The 23,849-nt window shown below is 43.0% G+C and overlaps 1 protein-coding gene across 2 annotated transcripts in view; it reads right to left on the reverse strand.

Moving 5' to 3' along the window:
* The window catches only part of LOC126544487 (uncharacterized), a 52,766-nt gene that overhangs the window by 21,631 nt on the left and 7,286 nt on the right, over positions 1-23,849 (reverse strand). For both annotated transcript variants that reach the window (XM_050191826.3, XM_050191825.3), the window contains exon 2: positions 1,183-1,345. In XM_050191826.3, the coding sequence (XP_050047783.1) occupies positions 1,183-1,345 (163 nt within the window). The remainder of the gene's footprint in view (positions 1-1,182; positions 1,346-23,849) is intronic.

Genomic DNA, 23,849 nt, shown 5'->3' on the forward strand with positions numbered 1-23,849 from the left:
CCATAGCCTCCTCCTACGCTTTCCGCCTCGTGGTTCCGCTGCACCAACCTCCTCCACTTTCCTCCCCGCACTCCCTTTGCTATCATCCTCCGCTACACTCTGCATTTGCTCATTCGCTTGCTAACACCGACACCAACGGTCAACACATGTATGGCCGCCTAAGAGCTGCAGTCTAAAAAGATGAGTTACTGCCATATTCTGGCAAATTGTGTATCTAGCAGAGGCCTCTATGATGACCATTTTCATAGCAATGTGAGCACATGTCAACAGCTGCTGTGTTACCTGTGGCTCGCTATCACACTTTCCTTGAAAAACATCAGTCACTGCAGTATCATGCAAATTATGTGGCCAGCAGTGGTTATTACAGCAATGATTAATCTCAAGCCACGTGACGCACATGCCAGCAGGTGCTGTGTTCCTAATGTTTACATTTATGGCTCAGGTTCATTCTAGCCTTTCACAGATAAAATTCTCTTGCAGCCATCTATTAACACAACTTGTGGCAAAATTTGCCAGGCCAGTGCCGTAAGCTTCCTTTCCCTGCACACAACACTGGAAGCCTCACTACCATGTGTCACCGACATGAGTCATATTAAAAGACAGCATTCGGTGGGCAGTGGACAAGCATATGCAAAGGTACATGTCCCTTGTTAAAGAAAGCACTTAATTAGAATACCAGCACCAATTACTACTCGGATTATACAAGACGGCTTTGCTTTCCCAGTTATTTTTTATCAATACGTCTACTTAATGCATTACATCAACTGCAAACTATTTTTTTTAAGAATGTGGAGACTTAAAGAAATGTAAGGTTGAATGCTAAATTGGTGTACCCCTTAAGAGTGGACTGTACATGTTCAATACATTCATAGACACTTGGGTGTATTGTGCTCGTAACAGAACGTAACTTGTGCCTGAATTCTGAATGTCAGCACATGTTCTTAAATCATGCTCCACAATGCAACCAGAGTTATCAGACAAACCAGACCAAACCACAAGTTCTTGACAAGGGAGCAAATACACTTGCCATAATAAAAGCCTCATTAAAACAGGAACTACCCTCAATGGTGCATAGCAAACTTCCAAGACACTTCACTATACGGACCAGACAGCACAGCGATTTCAGTCACAGCCACCAAAATGTTGCAAGCAACCAGATAAATAAAAATAAAGAAGACTCACGGGCTTGCCAATGCGCTCGGTGACAGACTGCTTCCGGTGAAAGCAGCCATTGCCAGCCTGGCTTTGATGATTGTGCACAAATGATGAGGAGATGATGGCGAGTTTGCGCGATGATGACCGGTACCGCAGGTAGATGTGCGCATCACACAGCTGCCTTGTGTCCCTGTAAGCAAACACCAAAGAAACAATCTATAAGCTTTAAATCAATTCGTAACCAGCTTCAGAAAAAAAAAATCAGCTTCAAAAATGCCAACACAGTTTTGTACTGCAATTTCAGCAGCAAAACCGAAGCGCCGAAGAGCACAACGGCCACACCCCTTGGAGATGCCCGGAACGACGGCATTGTTACCCTCGCATTGCCACGTGTGGATGAGTCAGTGCCATTATCAACCATCCATCTACTTCGCTTTTCAGCTGTGGGAGCTGCGCTTGCCATTATAACATGCTTGGCACACATAGGTTAATGAACGCATGAGAATAACACCACTGCAATTGTTATCGGTACATTTATGCCTGATTTCGAGGATGGCAGCGGCAATGTATGGCAAGTATTCCACAGCTGAATACGTTGACATGATCATCGCTCATGTGCAAGTTCATGGTGAGACGCATTTAGCCGCAAGCTTCTACTCTGCTCGACGTTCAAGATAGTCCCGTTACATTGCACAAGACATTCATTCGAACACTTGAGCATTTCCATTCAACTGGATCTGTCAACGTGCATCGAGGTAGAAAGAGAGATGACAGTACAGTTAATGAAGGATTTGATGTTGATCTCCTCACTAAAGCCTGGAGCCAGTGTCCAGCATGGCACAAGCAACTGGGGGTGACCTCGTTGAAAGTTCGGAGGACACGTTCAAGCTACAACTTTCACCCGTACCATATTTTGTTGCACCGAGAACTGTCCAAAAATGATCACCGATGGCGTCTGGAATTTAGCAACTGGTGCCTTAACCAGGGCGACGGAAAACCCCAAATTCCTGAACAATGTGCTCTGGACAGATGGAGAATAGTGCTGCCAAAATAGGTGCATTAACTTGCATAAGGCCCATTATTGTTATGACAGCAATCCCCACCGAGCACAAACGCCAGGCACAGTGGTCAGCTAAGGTTTGGTGCAAAATTTTTCATGGCCACATAAGTTGGCCCTTACTTTACTGAGGGAACACCTACAGGCAAAAACTGTACTGAGTACATACTAAATGGAGTCATGTATGAGTCTGTGAATGAACTCAAACATCTTGTTTCAAGAAGATGGAGCCCCACTACACGAGTCTTCAAGTGCCATGGAATTTCTTCACAAGAACTTTCCTAACCAGTGGAAAGGGCATGGTGGCCCCATTGTCCCCATTGGATTTCCTCCATTGGGGGGTGCGTGAAGGATGAGATATACTGGTAGGATTCCACTAGGCCTGGTTAACTTACGCACAGGATAAGAGCTCCAATTGCCAATGCACCAGAAATAATGGTTTTAAGGTCTGTGCAAGAAGTGGAGCGTTGTACACGAATGTGCATTTGTGCGGGGGGAAAAGGTTTTCAGCACTTACTGTGAGCATTCTTGTCTCCTGTGCAACATTGTTGCTGAACCATATTTGTGAACCCTTAAGTTATGTTCACGTACCAATAAGCATTGATAATGAAATAAATAAGAAACAGATTGGTCTGTTGACTCACTCAATATGCAAGTGCTAAGCATCAATGACAGAAAATCACAAAGCACCAAGTGTATCGTTGTTCAGTAAAGGATGACGGACATTTCCACGAAGCTTGCTCCATTTCATTCACATTTTTTTTTCCTTGTTTAATCTAACCTACTGGCAAAAAGGCCAGCATTGGCAACAGCAGATCATAAATCAGCCAGAACAGAAGGCGTTTCGTTGGTTTTATATATTTTGCCTTGTTTAGTACAATGTAACTGTACTTCTCCAATGGGAACGGCTGTTACAGAAATCAAAATTGCAGTTACAAGCAAAAGAAATGAGCCGAGTAATGGTTTTCCCAACCTAAATTACGCTTTGCATCTACTGTAATTAACTGCCTTCCACAGTACTCGCACCAATACCAGTGTTTTGCTTCATTTATTTTTTTCATTTCTAAAAGGGCCCCTCACCAGGTCTGGCCATTTTGAGCTGATAAGTGCCGTATATACAATGCATGCTAACGATGATGTCTGCCAAGTATTACATCGCTATGCACCGCGGAAAGAGCTGAAATTTCAAACCAAATGCCATTTGCCCTTCTCCTCACTGGTGCTGCACTCCCAGCTGGAGAGTTGACATATATTGCACAAGTGTGCTTACGTACATTGCACTGCTGTGACATCACTCGTAGTGACACGTGACTTCTAGAATTATTCAAAGCAACATCTGTTATTTGTGCAATCTGTTGCTTCAATAGACAAATTAATGTTTAAAGAAATAATAAAACACACAAACCGAATGTCTGTGTGTTCTTGTTTTAGTTCGTACCGCAGCAAGAGAGCTGTACTTCCATTTTGTCTGCTTGTTCCCACATGATGCAGTCGCGCATGCAGACAACGAAAGTATGTCGTTTTCTACCGTGTCCCAGCGTGCGATCATGCTCGACGAACTGCTTGTGTCTGCCTCAGTATTCGCATAGCACTGCCTTAAACCACTAGTCAGGTGTTCTTTTGCACAGCGTGAAAAATTGTGTGCTGCCGAAAACGAGACAATCACAACAGCTCGCGCGCAATGCCGTCAGCAGAAGTGCGCCGCGCAGCAAGAAAGCAAGGAAAAAAAATGGTGGCGGGGCCCGAGACGTATGCATCACACGATCCTCGAGGTCCGGTATGGGAGAATGCAGGGAAGGAATTTCGCTTGCAGAGGCTGGACGGGGCGAGTGGAGAGAGTGTCTCGCTTTGCAGTGGAGCCCGCCTCCTGAAATCATGGGTTCACGGCACTGAAATATTTCTGTCGGCTACTTGCGGCTACTCTCGGCTGCGACGGAACGCTATGACCATGAAATCCAGGTCTCGGCGGCGAGCGAAACCGACGGAACGTTGCCCCTCAGGGCGACCGACCGCGGGAGTAACACGCGCTGGAGTTGAGTAGAGACCACCCGCTGAGAAGACGTCAGGGCCCGCATCGCGGCGCCATTTAGTCATGGTGTCGTTATGCAGGTGACTAAATAAAGTTGTTTCTCTCTCTCTCTCTCTCTCTTTCGGCTACTAATGAACCGATCTGAACACTTCTTGCAGCAGAACAGTCCCCAGAGGGCACGTAACAACTGCCAGTGTACAACCGAAATTTGCTATGTGGCCTGGTGAGGGGCCCTTTAAAATTTGCCTTACCAAACCCACATATGGAATCAGTACTGCATTGGAATTGTTATGAAAATGCTTACGACGACTCGCAACCTTCGCGTCAATGAAGCATGCTGCCATGAAAGGGCTGAAATGAAGCAAAGGATATCGATGCTTGATAACGATGCTTGCTCATCCTCGCGTGGCAATGCGAGGGAACCAATGTCATTTTGGGCGTCTCGGAAGCGGGTGGCAGTTGCACTCTATGGCACTTCAGTTTCAGTTTCGCCGCTGAAATTTGCCGTACTTCATCACTCCGCAAAAATTACCAGTGGTCGCTTTTTGAAACTCTCAAAGTGGCTATGGGCTCTTCGCAGGAAGGACTTCAATTCCCCCATTTCACCCAACCGCCTGCCTCCTCTGGGTAAAAAGCTAATATCTATAACTCCTGCAGTAATTTATGTCTCTACTCATCTTAATCTGCCACCGCAGAGAAAGTAAGGCCAAGGGTAGTGAGCAAATATTGCATTTCCTTTATTTTTGATGATTTTAGGACACATTTCTTAAAACACCGGTATACACAGCTAATGACAGAAACTTCCAGCTTTAAACAAAGGAAACTAGGCATCCAATGATCAATCAATCAATCAATAAAAAAATTTTATTCCATCCACGAATCTGTTATTTTGTGGAAGATGAGGTAAGACGAGGTAATGCTCATACAGCTAAAAGCTGCAAGCAGTGAGCTCAAATAACTTAACGATGCCAAACACTTCACTAAGTGTCAACAGAAGTTACGTGTTATTTTGATCTCAGATGAACACGGTTTAAAATTCAACTTCTACAAACAAGCTTTATCATAAACAAACCAAGCTTTCTCATTTTAAAAAATAATCTCCCTCTTAAGAAATAATTCTGCAGATTCATAATTCATTACAGGTGTCCTTTGTGTTTGTCAGCACAAGCACAGCAACGTCGTCGGGGCACAAGTGCGTGGGAGGAAAAAGCCAGCTGCCATTGATTCTGCTGAACTCACTTCAATCACTGTCGCAATGATCTGCAGCCTACATAGCCTGTGTTGCGGCAATATGGAGGTTAAGAAAGCTAGGAAATCGAGCACATATGCAGTAGCAAAGTAGCACATTGGCAGCTGCGGGTGACGACTAGACAAGCGCACCTCTGTGATGTTAGAGAGTGCAGGAGGTCTGCGCCTAGCATGCAAATTGCTCAGCAACATCACAAATGGCACTGATGCAGATGAGTCCATAACATCCCAATCAGTCATCATATAGTTTTGTGAGTGTCAAAGCCACCCACTCTGAACCTGTCGAGCAATAGTAGTGCTTCAAAATACTTTCTCTCTCCATTGGCTTGAGGAATTCTAAACATCACTAAGTTTTTGAAAGAAAGCACCGCAAGACAATGGCCATGCGTGGTGCAACACAGTAAGCTGCACAGTTAAAGACCCCAAAAAATTAAAGCAGGAAAGGCTGCTGTAGGTGTCTCTTTTCATAAATGTGTCCACAAAAGGTTTTTTTATATTATTTTTTCTATTGATAAGCTGCCGTTCGTAACTTTAGAGTTCCTGCCATAAGTGTTGCAACCATATTTTCTGGAAATTTATCTCGCGATCTAGGTCTCCTGCAACAGCCAATCACTGACCCCCAATTGTGAACTCTTGTCCCCTTGCCAAGTTATCAGCATCAATTCTGTTTTCTGTATATTAATTCTCAAACCTGCCCTTAGACTTTGCCTGTACTAACTCTTAAAGCGTTAGTTTATTCTCCAGCACTGTTGAACAGAACAATGTCATCCACAGGCTGCAGACTCAAGAGATAATCCCTGTTCACCCTTAAACCTAATTCTTCATGCCGTGAAGGACATTACAGAGGTTGTAAATCTCTGCTGGCACCAGGGTATTGAACTGGAACTGAACCAAAAAACCATGAAAGACCATTATTTTTGTGTGAACCGGAACTAAACTGGAACATTACCTTTTTTTTCTTTTTTGGAGCGAAACCGCAATGAAAAATTTACGGTATTTAGTTCAGATGGACCACCTCCTCTGCAGTTTTTCCTCCATGCATAGCCTGCGCTTGTGTCTCAACTGTGCCCTGCCTAAATTGTAAACGTACACTATCTCCCCGTGACTTTAGAAGTGGCAGCACTGTCAGCATGGTTTTCAGTACACTGTGTCTGGAGGCAGGCATGTTAGTAATACGCTCGTGAAAGCTTGAAATGGATGACGATCTAATAATTATTCAAAAAGGAGTGCTTGCTAGCAGAGCAGTCACTTTTCATCACACTTGTGCATTAAGTGAAGTTGGTATGATAGAATTACATTTAGCTTCTGGGCTAGGTCTGGTTACACAATACGATTTTTAAACCAGAGCTTTCTTTGACTAATATCCCAAGTTGCCGCTGAAAATGTTTATTTACACAAAATGTGCAAGGCTTCCCCTCTCGGTATGTGGTGACCGTCCGAGAAAGGGGAGAGGGAAGAGGAACTAAGTTTGGGCAAGTTAACATGGCGCAGAGACGTCCCCGAGAGGTGCTCCTGGAAAGAATCCAGAATTCTCTTTCTCTGCTGTGGCTTCACTCAAGGCCGTGTATAATGCTGAAAACTTGCAGGGCGGATGGTTGCAGGTGGCCTGCCTATAATCTTGTGCCACTGCTGGTTAAAGGCTTGGCGCTCCTATTGCGAGGTAGAAAAATTGGAGGACGCTTCAGCTTCGCCTTCAAGAGTGGAATGCGATAGCGTTATCGCACCCCGTTCGCACCGCCCACTCATTCGCTTCGCATGCTCTTGAGTCACGCAAAGATGAAATGTGCGCCTGAGCAAGCGGAACGAACCAAAGAACTCGGTGTCTCGGAGGGAGAAACGATCTACGCGAGCCAAACGTCGTGATCAGCATGGACAGCCGGGCCACGATGCGCCATGAAGGCGGACGTGATCATGAGGCTGAGGCCTCGATGGGATCGTCCTCTATCTCGCTTGGGAGCACCACGCAGATGCATGACTGCTCGCCAGCAGCACGGCACATATCGTAGGGGACACATACTGATGGCCTGAAGAAAAGCATCTATGCCTGCTTTTCAAGTCCTTTTTGGGCAGCTTAGGAGCATCACCAAGTTTTGTACAATTCAATTCAATTTCATTGATAAGTCAATTATTGATAAGACAAGATAAATTTAGATCACTTTCCTGTAATTATCTGTTCGTATGCAAACAAACATGAACCAGTCCAAACCAGTTTTTACCATATTTTTTTTTCGCTTCTATGTTGAACCAGAACTGAGCCGTTTTAACTGAACTGAAAACCGGAACAAAAAAGTTTCAGTTCAACACTATGCCTGGCACCTATCTTATCTGGCAATCTTATGCTTTTCTTGTCAAGAACAACTATAAAGTTTTTGTAAGTATTTCTTAAGGTTGCCGTATATGCTTCCTGTACTCCTTGATTACGCAGTGTCTCCATGACTCTTCTTGTCTCTAATGGCTGCCTTTTCAATCAATGAAAGTCACAAAGAGGGGTCTATTACATTCCACAGGCTTCTCAATTACCTTACTGATGATGTGATCTATTGTTCTAAGTCAGACTGTCCTGTGGTCTCAGTGATGTGTCCTGATTGAACATACCATATTGAACTATATATAATTCCACTATATAACTATATAACTACTATATAACTATATTGAACACTTTGTACTATACCTAGAGCAATGCAGGTGGCAAAAGTGCTGAATGCATGGACAAACGCCATGGCACATAGAAACCAAAATGTTGCACTGACTGACAGCTGAATCATTTCTGCAGACGAATGTTTAAATATGCTGGAATGAGTCGTCAAGGGCATAAAAATGTGAAAACAGAAAAAGAGAGGCAGGGGTCAATCGAACGTACACAACATACAGCGCTGTTCTCGCCTGGATGTGAATAACTAACAAGCAAACGCTTTAACGTTAATAACTAAAGCAAGCCAATGAGCCTACACTTTTTCAATTCTTTAACCTCCCTCCACAGGTTATTATTCCACGTCCCCAGTACATTCCAAGTGATAGGGCACTGAGCATAAAGGGTCGCAAAACGTGTGGAGCACATTACACCTGTTATCTTTTACAAAAAAAGACTTTTATGCCAAATTTTCGAGCCACTTTTCACCCAGAAACATCTTGTAAAGCCTTTCCGACTTCAACCATAAGTACATGGCACATGGAAAATACGGGTGCAAGGCACCAAATTCAGCAAACGCTCAGAAAGTCTGGCATTTAAGCTACAATGGGAAATGTCATCGTACAACTGCAACATAAAATTTTTCAACGCTACATACAACATGCACGACTGACAAAGTAAAAGGCAAGCCAAAGAAACAAAAAAGAAGAAAAAAATCTGTTGATTCCGAGACAAGCTGCACTTTATCACTATGCAGCTGAAAAAGAGATGCGTGCTGAATTTCAACTTAATATTCTGCATGAACAGAATGGCTATCCTACGGAAAGGCTGAAAAAGCTTGCTCCTTAACCTTTGAACAATGCAGAGTTCCGTAAACATTATTGAGCAAATGGGCTGTCGTGCACAGGCTGCGGTCTCCGAACGTTCGACATCACGATCCCACGAAAGAGCCCACGCTTTGTAGAAATGTCAAACGCTTCAGTGTGCGACGTTTAGTGCGCCAGGTAAGTAACACCGCCAAGCAAGCCAAAAACAAGAAATTGCAATGGTAGGTTCAGGAATGCGCTACACTTGTTGTAACAGCGCAGATCAAAACAAGAAAAAAACTCCCATTGAGTACTTTTGCATCTACAACCGCATTACGACTACTGTTGCAAGAAACCAGAAGAACAATCTTTGTTCGAGCTTTGACCCTGGAAAACAGTGTTTTATAAACAGGCCTCAGCAACTGCAATACAGTGCACCAGACATGTCGCAGTCTCGGAACGTTTTAGTGTCACAGTAAGAAAAAAAAAAAGCCTGGCGTGCTAATGAGACACAGGTGTTTTCAGTGCTGTAAAAATAGCACAGGAAAAGAAAGAAAGACACTATGATTCATAGATGCTCTGTGATGTACGACTTACAGTGCAGTTTAATAAAAGGAGGCGTAAAGTGCACGTTGAATGTTAATGCATTTGCAATAGCACAACCACCCTGCAGCTAAGCAATCGCCGGAAGCCTGTGAACAATAATGATTTGACAGATCGCTGAGCTACCGAGCTGCAGCGCATTCCAAAGGCATAGTGCAACAGCAAGCTACCTCAACAAAGAACCTGTTTAGGTCTAACGTAACATGTCTCGTTACAAAGGAAATGACGCGGTCAAAAGAAAAGAAATGCTATGGTAGCTTAAGGGTCACGCCACAACATCTGCATGACAGCAACAGTCAAGATAACATTTGTAAGAAAGCACACAGTAAATTTCCGTGTCGGCAGGGTCGCAAGCGTCCTCCAGCAGAACAGGAACACTTTGCGAGTATTTAAAAAAAAAAACAGTGATTTCTCAATTTCGACGAGTGACTAGAATCAGACCATGTTGCGGATCTCTGGATCCTGGATATCTCACGACTGCTGCGCAGGCATGGAACTTAGTGAGCTTTTATCGCTACGTCAAAGCCCCTCAGTGTTAACCACTAAAATGACACGACACATAGATGGATGCAAAAGAAATACAGAACAAAAATTAAGAAAGCCACAACGGCCTTGCATGCACACTGCAACACCTGTGACAAGAGCGCATTTCAACACACGTGCACACAAAAATGCGGAGCCCGAGTTCATGCCAGCAGGGACAACTGCTCAGTGTGTCAGCTTTATGCCGGAAGGGCCGACAAAAGAAATGTGTCAAGATTAAACGCCCAACAAGGCCCATTTTTTCCTCATACCAGAACATGATCCCTGTGGGTACTCATGCTACGAGCAATTCAGATAAAAAGAAGAATGCCCGGATATGTGCAATGTGCTAATGCATAGAGAGCCACGTGGAACAAATAGCTGCAAGTGAGTAGCTGTTACAGCTGTACAAATGGCCATCAAAGTAAACTAGCTTAGAGTTGCTGCTTTTGCCACGTGTTCCAGAACCTTTTCCCTCGACCATTACATCCTTTCCAGGCTGCACTACAATGCACAAAGCAGTCTTACACCAGCAATGTGGTGAAACGAGATAGGCGATACAGGCAGACGCTCATTGTTGATGATGTAAAGTTGCTGCAAAGTGCAGAGGTCTTCCATTTTGTTTCCTTTCCTTCTTTTCTTCCATTCTTCCTAAACTTTTATGGTTTCCTTCAAAAACTGGTTTGCTACATAAAGTTTTAAAGTTAAAGAGCTTGTAGTGGCATCACCACTGCTATTGTAATTTCCAAAAAAATAATGGCTATTACATAGGCTCTTAAGGGAGGGATGCGGGGCTAAAATCGAGATTTCCGCAAGCACAATTCATTTTCCAATTTTATTTATTTTTGGATTCGTAGACATATAAAGAAGCTCATTACGAAGTTTTGTTGCACTCTGCGCCATAGAAAAGAAAATTAACTCTCTTCTCATAATGGTGGCACGCACTCGCTGTCGAGACTGGCCATTCCAAGACGCAACCGCAGAGTGCACAAGAAACCAAACGCAGAGTGAATGTCTGCATGAAAAAGTTTCATTTTCACGCTTTTTAAATCATGGGAGACCTTCCATCCAGAGTACAGCAGACCGCAAAGTAAAAACTAAAAAAGAAACATAATTCAGGTGGCAGCATGCTTGTCTATGAGTGCAGACAAGGGTACTGCACTGTTATAAAAATTAAAAAAAAAAGCAAAGACGACTTTAAGCAATTGCTACAGAGCAGGTTCAAATTGAAGAGGATGGTCAAACCTATGAAGCAGGGCACTTTTAATAATCATTTATGATAATTTTTGATCGTAAGACAAGATAGCGCATTCTAAAATCTTTAAGCTCATTTTTCTCAACTTGCACTTTTTGGCCGAACAAAACCTTTAGGAAAACTGTCATTTCCAAACTGCTTTGTGAAAAGCTGCTTACAAGGTGGCTTCTAGACTTAAATTTTATCAGGAACAAGGTGAGGTACTTTTTAGACCCATAAATATTTTCCAACACAATAAATTATCAGATGTCTGACACATATAATAACAACAAAATAAATGAACTTCAATTTTAGAGTGATGACATTTTTATAGAAATGACATTAAAAATGTACGACTTGCCTTATCCTGCACTATAAACCATCTAGAAGGTATCTAAACACAAACAATTAGTATACGTTTATTATCTTTGAAATTATAGTCTTCCTAAGTTGACACTTGATTGCTCACTATGACACCTATAAGCTCTTCTCTCTTCATGCTAGGGTGCTGAAATTTAGAACGTATTCTACTGACAAGAAGATAAATCATCTCTAAAATTTTTATCGAAATTGGTGCAGCAGTTCAAAAGTTTACTTTTCAGCCCCACATGCTCCCTTACAAGAATCTACTCGAACGCAGGATTCACAATCAGCCACCCCCCCCCAGCTTAAGGATCGTCAACAGGCTGGGCAGATGCCACTTCACCACACAACTAAATAAAGAAAGAGAACGCAAAAGAGAAACTCCTTTGCAAGAAAGTATTCCCAAGTCATCGGCGGTCTATAAACGGAAACGCGCATCATCCAACGGCAGAAAGGTTGAAAAAATATGGCGTGACATGCCGACGGTGAATGCATTCATTAAACCCTGCCGTCCTAGCCCCTCATGCTGACACCAAAACAGCTCCGAATGATATATGGCATCAAGACTTCCTCCTTTCATTTCTTTCTTCTTTTTCATTGTATGTAACCACAGTTGAACTCTCCTCAATCACACACACACACACTTCTCCAGCAACTTGGCATTACACATTGTTTTCATGACATTTATCCCACAGAAGCAGATGACGTGCTTGCACACGTGACAGCCGCCGAGCACATGTAAACAGATGCCCTGGGATATGTCAGCGGCCTCGATATCGCGCCAACGTTGCCGTGTATATGCGTGCTATGCATGTAACAAAAATATATAAATTCGGCAACGCCAGCAATGGCAAAACAGCAGCACAGTGCCACATTTCAATGTTTGTCAAATACGTTTCTTTGCTGTTGTTTTTTTGTACAGTCTAAGATTGGCTTCCAGGTAGCAGCTGGCCTCGACGCTTTGCAACGCCCCACATCTAATTTTTTTCACTTTCTCTTCCATCTTCTTGCTGCGAACACTTTGTATTTAGCCTACAGAAAGGTCAGCTTGCATAGATTGAATTCGCAGATTTCGCTGAAGGTTAGCACTACTGCACGTGGCACTACCCGGAAAAACGCTGTTTCTTTCGCCACATGCAAATGCCAAGAAACAACGTCTTCGCATCTCGGCCGTGCATCCGCTCTCCCATCACAGTGGGGCAGTCTGACCAGGCACACACAAAATAAGTACCTCGCCCGCAATGGTCATTCACTTCACCCCTGCACCACTAGGCGGCAGCACAAACACATTTTCACAAACACTGCTGTCTTGTGCAGCATGAAAATAGAACACGACTTCCCCCGCACATCGCCACCATCGCACGCCGGCATGCATTTCCACTGTGCAAGATTGGTCGCCTTTCGCACTAACACAAAAGCTAACTTGGTCTGCCCTTTGTTTGCCTTGATTCTGTTGTTCTCTCACCTTCTGCCCTGTTTATTAGCGTCAGCACAAACTCACCCAATTCTTAGTTCTGTTGAGGTAAACTTCGTGCTCAGTTTCTGCATTATTCCACCCTGTAACATCCAGTGGAGTACTATATAAAAAACGTTATGATTAAAGAAAGCAAAAAAAAAATAAAGAACAGAGAGAGCGAGAGAAAGAGAAAGTTGAAGCAGGACTGCAAGTGAACAGTGTAACTATTAAATTATCAATTCTGAAGCGAAAGCGCAGAGCACAAGATATGTAACGGCTTTCCAAATGCCTCTTACTGGCACTTATTACTTTTGAACATCATTATAAAAGGCAACATAGTAAATGACTAAATGGAATTGTAAAGGACTGAACTGAAGGGCTGTAAAGCTGAAGGAGAACTGCCCTTGGGCAGCATGACTACTAAATGCTCAACTTCAACGAGTAAGTACAGAGCATAAAATATACCACAGCTTTCTTAACATCTCTTACTGGCACCTATTATGTTTGAACATTGTAAAACACAACACTGCAAATGACTCAGCGGAATGAAGTTTATAAGCGTAAGTAATAATTCACTCTGTGCTACTTCGAGATCGAGAATCTCATGCTAGCCTTGGCACTATATGTAATACGGCAGTTATGAAAAAGCATTTTTTTTTTTGCATGCTGCACTAAGTTGTGATGACGATCATGAGTTTATTATCTTATGAAACAGGGCAGCAGCATGTGCCAACACCTTCTAACACATTATTCATGTTCATGCACAACCTTAATCTCATTTTATGAATCTTAATCTTCCTTTTTTATTGCTGTAATAAGTGTGCTAAACATATTTTAGACCATGCTAGATCTAGTGTGACCGTGTTATGCACAGGTAATCTTGTTGGGTAAACTACAGTTTATAACCTCACATTCTCAGAGAGCCTGCCTTAGCCATCACTATGCTACATACAACTACACATCATTTAGAACTGGATTGCAATGATAGATTTTGTGGAACAAAGAAAAGGTGAGGGCATTTCCAATGAGATGAGAGGTATCAGCTATCAGTACTATGAAGAACAACATGTCAAAAAGATTGGAAATCTATTAAGGATTATCAGGAACTAAAGTTAGTTACATGTCAGATATGCCACCGCTATGAAGCATCAAAGCAATATGAACCTCTGCTGCTAACTAGCCGTCCATGCCCCCTCCACATGTCTCACCGCATGTCTATAACAGGACTGGCACCAGCGTTCCTTGATTGAACAATAGATGCACACAATGTGTACACTGAACTGTTAACAGAGAGCAGGTAAGGCGAGCGGGGTCTTCATGAATGAAAAACTGCCATGACGACAATAAATTGATAAAATAAAATGAGCAGCATGATTCTGGATGTATTCAAGGGCAGCAGAACATGTTGCACGATTATGGCTAGTGTTCTGTAAACTTTTCTAGCTGACTGTACACGATACTGTAGTCCGACAGTACTACCTTATGGGTCTGAAACATGGTAGATAACAAAAAAGCTTGAGAGGAGGCTAAAGATTATGAAAATTATTAAATGAAAATGATTAAAACCATGTGAAAGCACACGCACACATGTGTGACATAAATGAGAAAAACAAAAGCAGCGCATCAAGCTGGAAACAAACAAAGCAGCAAGTGGCTTGTGACTTCACTAATTGCTTCTCACTCAAGACACAAACACTGCGTGAAAGCCCCTGTTTTTATCAGCTTGGCACGTCCCATGGGCTTTTCCACCTCCCTCAAAAAGTTGGCTCGAACCAGCTTCTGTACTTGCCTCAGTCATATCTCTGCTTTGTTGATAAGGGGCCACAAAGAGAAGTACAGTGATCAGAAAACTGCGCATCAGACTCATGCTATCTTTCCATGAAAGTAGGCCCACCACATGAAGGCACTAAGCAACCCTGTCCTGCAATATCAATGCTGTAGAAGCCAAATAGAGAAAAGTGTCATGTGTACCATTCTTTTCATTGGTTTACGCTAAAGTATAGACTATAAAGCAAACAAGAAAGACCTGCAAGCCCAGTTTTTTTAAATGAGCTGCAAGTAAAACAGAAAATGAGATGACAAAATTTCACAAATATGTCTTTATTAACATTTTAGCTGGTGGACAAGCCTTGTTCACTAGCATAAAGATATAGTTCCAATAAAGACTGCTCAGATTTTCCACATACTACAAGTGGTCCTCGAGAGTCAAGTTGAAAAGTCCAGTGTGTGTGTGTGTGTGTGAGTGTGTAAAGAGTGATCATATCTTGACAGCTAGAAGACTACTCATAGTGCTAGCCCTCAGGATGTCAGCTGTGTACATACGATGCTCTTTAATCGACGTATATGATGCTCTTTCTCTTAACTGTGAATGTTGTTGAAGATATCATTGTTGTTAAAATACACTTCAGCTGGAAATAGTGCCTGCGCGTCACTTTTACTTGGTCCCCACCTTTTTTTTCTTCTTTTTTTATTCGCTATAGAGAACATGCTAAATTGATAAATTTGCAGGCATGCTGTGGAAATGGCTGAATCAGATGTGCGTAAGTGGATATGACTATCCTGCAGCTTTCGATGTGCAGTGGGCATAATATATGATGATGATAATTATTTTTAGGCTAGCTAAACAACGGCAAAATGCCTCGGGACAGTGCTGCCTGTTCTAGTGGCCATACCACTACAGCAGTTGAGCGATATATTTTATGTTGAAACTGACTCTCAGTGGCAATACTCTGGTTGCAATTACTTCTACGCTATGGCAGCAGAAATCTGAATTTCACATATTTTTCGGGAAAGCCATACAAGCCAGCTTGCTGCTTTACTTATTAAGGAGCAAAACAATCCACCTAATCTAGGCACGTCGCTGGAAGCCCCTCAGGGGTTGCTTTTTATTCATTTGTTTATTCGTTCATTCTTTCTCTCGATAGACTGCAATGCCCAAGTTATATGTAATGCTGCATACATTTCAGCAAATTATGAATGTTTTATTTCAATTATTTAAACTCCATCCTGTGATCAAAATTGTAGGCGAAGTTTCAAAGACAACCAGACGTCATGGCGAAACCCAAAAAGTAGCAGTGAGCGTTACTACAGTAATGTCAGAATCATTTTTATTAACGACGCCTTGTGAAAATTCAAATGTCCTTTGGTTTAGATGGTTGGACAGCCCCTTCCATTTCTTTCTTTGTTTGTTCGAGCCATCCATTATTCCCAGGTGGTTTTAAGGCAGGAAGGAATTTGCCCCAGCAGAGGTACAAGAATATGCTACACAATGGAAGTATAGCAGGAGACATCTAAACTCCTGACAATTGTGCCATTCTTGGGAAATCTTTCATTTTTTTTTTCACCTCCCGATTGTCCATAAGGACAAAGACAAGAAAAAAAAAAGAAAAGAGAAAGAAATGGAGTGAAATAGGTCAACCTCTGTTCGGTCATTCACACGTTTTATTGTCTGTTCCCCTGCATTCCCCTCCTTGCCCGCCAATTTAACTCGCACCTGGTCAACATTTGGGAGAGGTGCCATTCACAGACTGCACGCAAAGGCTTGAAGAGCTGAGGTCATCCTTAACCCCCTGTGAAACTTCCTTGGCAAGGCAAAATGTAATTTGCGGGCAATGTCCCGAACTTCTCTTCAAAAGACCATTGTACCACAAGCATTATTTCCCCATTGATAACTGCAAGTCAAAAGTTGCAGAATCACACAAATGAATTATCTTTTGTTTTTTTGTTGTTTTTAGACAACGTAAAATGAGGTTCCAATTGTTATTATCTGTCTGCTCGAAATACATAGCTCCAAAACAAACTGCCCACACATTCAGCATCACTACAAATCAAACAGCTGTGTAACGAACTATAAAATATTCTTTTCACCAAGTTTCCGACTGCATCTGCAAATACTGACTCCAAAGCCAGAGCTTTAAAAAGTACCTCATGTATGTTAATAAAACAGAAAAATTAACATGCACTGTACATGAAGAGGGTAATCTCAAGGGTTTCCCTTACATGATTACTGTAAAGTTGAAGAAACGGGACAAAACGCTGCTCGACTGCATATGACCACTGCCAGCAACCACCAAGACAACCCCGCACTTTCTTCTAAGACACTTGAAGCATTTTATCGAATTCTGCAGCATAGGTCTAGTCAGAGGTGCCTCAAGCCGCATGAAACATCTTTTATGCATCAGTGTTTTCATCACTGCTTGCGATTGCAGCGCCTTATCATGGCGCATACAGCTGCAGAAGCAACAGCTGATAAGGTTCATACTGCTCTCGCACTAAACGGATTCCTATTTTTTCACTGACAGAGGGGTTGCAACGAACAATATTCGACGAGCACCTCTCAACCATAAGAGTCATGATTTTGTAAGTTTATTTGTTCTCGAGCGTCCCTGCTAAGGATAATCCCATCCCTGAAGCGTTCTTACTCCCGGAGGGAAGGTCGCTGATGCGTGCCTTTGCAAGTGTCATCCATGCGTGTCGTGAAAAAGAAGTTGCAGCTTCGCTTATGTGAAGTTACGTGACAGCTGGCACAATATTACGCACAGTATGTGTTGCGCTGTTTCATGCAGTGTTTGCTTGGCGCAAACACTGTCAAGATACGTGCACACCATTTCCTCTAGAGCAGAAGAATACCTTATCTAGTGACGAATGCACTTCAAGTCCTATTAATTTATGGAAATAATTGCTTTCTGGTGTTGGTGAAGTGAAGAGACATGGCTTCTTCCTCCTCTAACTTATCCTGCCTTCTGCTTCTTACTGTTGCTTTCACTTAAATTCTTTCACCTTGGTGCTGCTTTACGGATAAGCCACGGAGCGTGGCATCAGCCAGTCATTATAGCGAGCATTCAACAGCCCAGGCACAGCGTTCTGCGAGCACAGTTTTCCTCTTCGCTATAGTGTCGCCAGAGTGGTAGAGATCTGTAATTTTCTACTGCCAATCTGCGGGTCTGAAGTCTGAATACTTTCTGGGCACTGCAACATTTCCTTTTTATAAATTCTTGTAAAGCACTTTGGTGTTCTTGCGACGAATACCAGTGGCAGACATCGAAATAACTAGAGCAATGAGCCCACAACAGCTATTGCTTTAAATAGAATAAATAAGAAAACAATGTTTACGGGAGGATATCCTGTGCCAGGCCCATCCAATGCCTCTCTAGGCTCAAGGGGACTTGGACAAACTCCCGAGTGACAATTGCGCAGCGCTTCCGGATGCCGTGACGCAACTGCAACGGCAGAGCGTTTCTTGGCACTCCGCGACCCTTTCTTGGCCTTCCCCTCCTCTTTTGTTCATGCATGTTCAGTGTTGACCTCTCTGGAGTGCATCCGGGGGGGAGAAATGAGGGCAGGAGAGTAAACAGGGCGCACGTGATTACGGGCGACCCATCTGATCCTACCAAAGGTCAAGTGCAACAATACTACGCCACTACGCGCATGACCTCCTTCAGTCTGCGCAGGCTTTCTCCCGCGGCGAAAACGGCGTGTTGTTGTCCTCAGAGATAAAAAGAGATTGTGCACTCCGGTGTAACTGTTCCCCCGTCAGCCAAGTTCCGAATCCTCCTCTGTCAACTAAAGATAAGATTGGCCTGAGGCAGCGGGCGCAGCAAAAGAGAGAGAAAAGCCAATGCCCACGCAGTTGGGACACTGGCAGCAGAGGAATGACGCAACTCACTAAGAGGTCTCGCAGAAAACAACGCAGGAAAAAAAGAGGAACGCGTCTGTAAGACGTCCGCAATCTTTTTGAGTCAAAACATGAAGATGACGTGCCAACCGTATTTTTTTTTTCAGCTTTGTACCATTCAGATATAACATTGCTGCGTTGATTTCACGCACAAAAGCTTGTTGTCCTTTTAACCATTTACTGACTTATATTTTCTCCTAATTTATGGCTCTGAAGTCGTGAAGTCATCTGTGCTTACTTATTTAACTGCATTCACTTGGTGTTGCAGTTCTTGTAGCTTCAATGCCAAGGTACCGAATTCATTGTCCCTGTCAACTATCTGTGCATTTGCGGCCTTCACTACCGCAAGTGTATCTGTTCCGAGCTCTTTCTTCCTTATTCAAGCATAATGTTTGCCACACAAGAACAAAAAAGGAGGGGGGAGGAATCACATCAGGCACAAATTGGCATCAAACTTGCCCGAGAATCTTGGCTCACTCACAAGAGCTCTCTTCATGACGACTCTGATTGGTGATAAGTCAGCGATGAGTAGCAGCTGGAACATCTTGTTTACCATAGCCTCTTAGTGACAGATGCTTTGTAGCGCGTTACTATGTGCCACAGTGATCCGACCAAAAAGGCAATGACGACCTGCCCAGCAGTGCTTGGTTCCACTCCCACATGATTGAGTGGGCCCTGTTAAAATGTAATTTGTGGACACCAGGCAACAATGTCTGTCTGGTTTTCCCTTGCCTACACCTTGCTACAGATTCACCATGACCCAAAGGACCTCCACACAACTCTGAAGCTCTTCAATGAAATTACAAGTGACAAGTAACATGTGACAACTTTCCCAAAGCATGAAGCTCATTTGGCAAAATCCAGGTTTGTCGCAGAAATAGGCACTTAGATTGAGTAATCAATGTTCAGTTACCAAAAGACATGTTGCATTCTTTTGGCCTCATTCACCTACATCCTATTACTGCAAGTCTCTTGGTGATTCTGTCGCAAAAACCTTGATTCTTGCAATAAATTCCCCATGGTTCGACAGACATCCACCCAACTCTCTTCAAGTCCTTCGAGTGGCATACTACAACTTTCCCAAGCTTAGAAACCAAAGTTAGAAAGTAGCCCATCAGAAGAGATCCGGTTTTATAGCTGCGACAGGCACTAAGGCTGCAAAACGAAATAAACTATGCCGCCTTCTTTCAACACCGGGTCTTTCATACCAATTACTGCAACAAGAGATGATAAGATTACAAGCCCAGCTCAAAGTCTCACTGCGCAACTAGAAGGCCTCTTTTCATCAAGGGTACAATCGCTGGTCTCCTGCCAAGGTGTCAAGTGCAATCGAAAGACAGACCTTTTTGCTTACCAACTCTGTTACTGCCGAGCCGTTAGACGTGATCTATAGCCGTTGAGAGTGATTCGGGACTCCTGAGATAAGAAGCAGATAAAAACTGACACTCATTTGGCCTTTAACACTAAGACAAAGCTTTCTCATGTGCTGCTGCGGTGCAGTGAAGACTGAAATCGTTCAAGCTTTGACTTTCATGTCTTTTACCATCCTCAATTTTTCAAGCTGCTGTTAATAATGGATCGATTCCTAGCTTTTCTAATCTATGACATAAGAAACCTAAGGAGGGATCGAAAGATGAAATACGAATGTGCATCAACTCAGGAACAGCAAACGTGCAGTTAAATTTCAAATTTATCGGAATCCTCCGGGGCCTACCGGGACAACTTGAGGCCTACCGTGAGAACATGACAGGCACCCTTCATGAGAACTTTCTCAATTTCCTTTACCAAAAGTTCGCTTACTGCAGCTACAACACAGATCACGAGTGCACAAGACAAAAGGCAAGTCAACAATGCCTGTAAGCATGTTGCCCCATTATAACTGAGCTCAGCAGCTGACAGCAGAATGAATGTAAATGTAGAGTAAGGAAGTGCAAGCGTACTTCGCACTCCAATCTTGCTGTTTTCCACAGTGCACCGCCACAATGTAACACATGTGCAGGTTGTTCAGCAAAGTGTCGGCATTCCGTCCTTATTTCTTCGTTTCTTCATTCTTTTTCCTCCGCGTTGCTCAATCTCTTTCGACTTTGCACTCTCTTTTTTTTACAGCAGGCAGGCATTGCGCTCCTCGTTGCTGTAGTTGCTCATCAGCTCTTTTCCTTTCTTCTCTATGTGATAGTTTTGTGTTTTCAAACCTATAAGGAGAATGTTCGCCCTCTGTAGACTGCCCGAAGTGGTTCGCGCGCCTGCGCATTGGGAAGGATACATTATACTGGCATCCCACTGCCTTTCGAATTTTTTAGTAGTTAGTTGTTCATGAATACTTTGTTTAGCGCAAAACGACAGAGACAAGAAAGACGACAGGACAAGGCGCTACTCTCAAAGTTGAGAGTAGCGCCTTGTCCTGTCGTCTTTCTTGTCTCTGTCGTTTTGCGCTAAACAAAGTATTCATGGATTCGCACCAACTAGCCCGCCAACGCATTGTGCTGAGTTAGTTGTTAGTAGTGCCTGCGACGCTTGTCTGTGTTGTGTCTCTTCTTTGTAATTGTGCCTTCGCACTACAGTAATCATTAAGCAGACACCAACTAGCCCAACAACAAGTCCTTCTCTAGAAGCAGGAGTAGTGTGTAGCAATAGTAGTCGTAATATATTATGGCGGAGAGATGCCACCTATGGGCAGTTACAAGCATCGTCTCACAGACGAAACAAACTGTATTCTTTACTTTAGTAGTGCAGTCTTTTGTTTGTGCCAGTAATCAAACCTCGTGTTTCGCCGACTCAACAGAGCAATTTATAGAAGTGCTCAATCATTCTGCACAGGCAACGGAGACCACTAGCACAGAGGTCCCTATACCCAAGATGTGTGTTTATAAACAGACATAAGTGCAAGGAAACAAGATTTGGTGACACTTATGATTTTCATAGCTGCATGCCTCTCCGAACAACAATCTCTGCACTCTGCAATGTAACTCTAGACCACGTCTTGCATGGTGAGAAAATACAACCCAATAAAGCTTCTCAAGCTTTTTTTTTTTTTTTTGCCTGTATGCATAATGTTTGCCAATAATAAGAATTTGATGATATGCCCTGTTAATCACTGGCTTGAAACAAAGATTGTTGAACTCCCAATTTCCTTTGGCCTTCATGCTGTGTAACCGAACGAAATTTTCATCCAGTTCTTTGGTTTCTTTATAAAGAACATTTCTCAAGTAAAAAAAAAAAATGTCAACTTAAGAAATAACAAATTGAACTACAAAGTTCACAGCTCTCTAACGGCACACCAAAAGCAAACATAAAAAATGAAGTCAAAATTTTATAAGCTACAAATATTTCATACACTAGTTTCCAACTTATGTGAAATTAACGACTAGGTTATGGGAGTTTTGCAAAAGTTCTATTCACAAAATACCAGTACATTTTAGAATGACTCATCACACATAACTTTGGTCTGCGTTAGTCATCCTAGTTGATGCAGTACATGTTTTCATTGCAGAGTTACAGAGCTGTCAACTTGTTCTTTCGGCCTTTTACAGCGAAGCTGTAAGCCTTTAGTTGTTTGAGACTTTTTGTCGGCTCGTGCTCATCCAAAAACAGTACCGCCACCTAGCGGCCGTAGCCACTCAGCCAGACCTCAAACGACAGCTGGAAAAGGGCTTTGCTTTTGAACTTCTGCATTAGAGAATTATGTTTTCTCATATATTCGAATTAAAATTTAAAGCTATCATGTCTGCAGCTTGTGTGCAAGTCGTGCTTTACGAATTTTCTGACGCAGTTTACGTTGAAAAAGTTCAATTATTTCAATAAGGCGCTTGCACTTGGCAGAGAGCCTAGAATAATGAGTGTGTGTGCTGCACTTCCACGTACGTACGTGCGTGACATACGTGTGCACACAATGTACCTGTCCTTGATTCGTGGGCGCTTGTGGTGGCAGTGCTTGTCTAAAGTCGTCTAATGTCATTTCGGGTTGTAGCACTGGTCTAACGTCGGCAACAGCTTAGCTGCACGTCAACTTCTACAGGGTGGAACTGAGGCGGATATTTTTTTCCCCCTTTGTTTATTATAATTTTCGGCAAATCTTTTAGGGATATCAAAGGCCTGAATAAAAAAGTCTGCTCTGAACAGCTGGCAGATTTCACTTTTGTCCTTTAAATTGAAACCTCATTGAAAACAGTTCAATGGACACCAAGCAGAACGATTTCTTCGCTCCCACATACATAACACTCCGGAAACATCTTAAACGATCTTCAGATGGAACCTCAACAAACTGGGCCACTGCATAAATTTGCTGCAGTTCTCTCATTGCCATTACAGTCGGAACAGTTCTGTGCTACAGCGCTCCCTCCTGCCGCAATTTTCTTCCCATATAGAGAAATATATTTTGAAATGCGTACTTAGGTTCCTGTAAAGCTTCTCGAAACAGCTGTTTGCAAACGAGCTGCCTCGAATATTTGTGTACTAATCACCATTTAGTGCTCCACCAACCACGCTCTCTCCACTCATTCCAACACTGCTTCACCACAGGCTGGCAGAGCATTCACGAATAAATTGAAGCCAGTCAAACCAGAGCCACATCAGCAACCCATGTATTTTGAAATCAAAGCCTTTTTGTGATGCATATTGCCAGTTGGCCGACGCTTTTGTAATGAACATGCCGTGGTAACAAAAAAAAACGTGCCGACTTGTTACAGAGCATACATTGGTGAGCTACTTGACTTCTCGACATGCTTACAGAACAGAAAGTTATCTGTCTGCATCACTCTGACTGTTTCTGCCTTCATACAGGAGGAATGCAGTGTCTCCACAGTGACTTGTTACGCCTAATCAATCTTGCCTTCAACAGGACACACACGTGTACAAAATTAACAAGACGGCCACACAGTGAGTCAGTGTATGCAGGTAGAAAATGTCTTTTTGTAAAGCATACAGACACTGCTCCTTCTTATTGATTTTAGTTGCTTTACAAACTAATTATCTTTCAGACATGTGCTTCACTTCTGCTTGAACATTCTACCCTGAAGGATTTTCTGCATTTGGCTCAGACAGATCAGTGCTGAACAAACAAGCATGTGGCTTGTG

The sequence above is a fragment of the Dermacentor andersoni genome, chromosome 10 (assembly GCF_023375885.2).
Source record: "Dermacentor andersoni chromosome 10, qqDerAnde1_hic_scaffold, whole genome shotgun sequence".
Classification (NCBI taxonomy): domain Eukaryota; kingdom Metazoa; phylum Arthropoda; class Arachnida; order Ixodida; family Ixodidae; genus Dermacentor; species Dermacentor andersoni.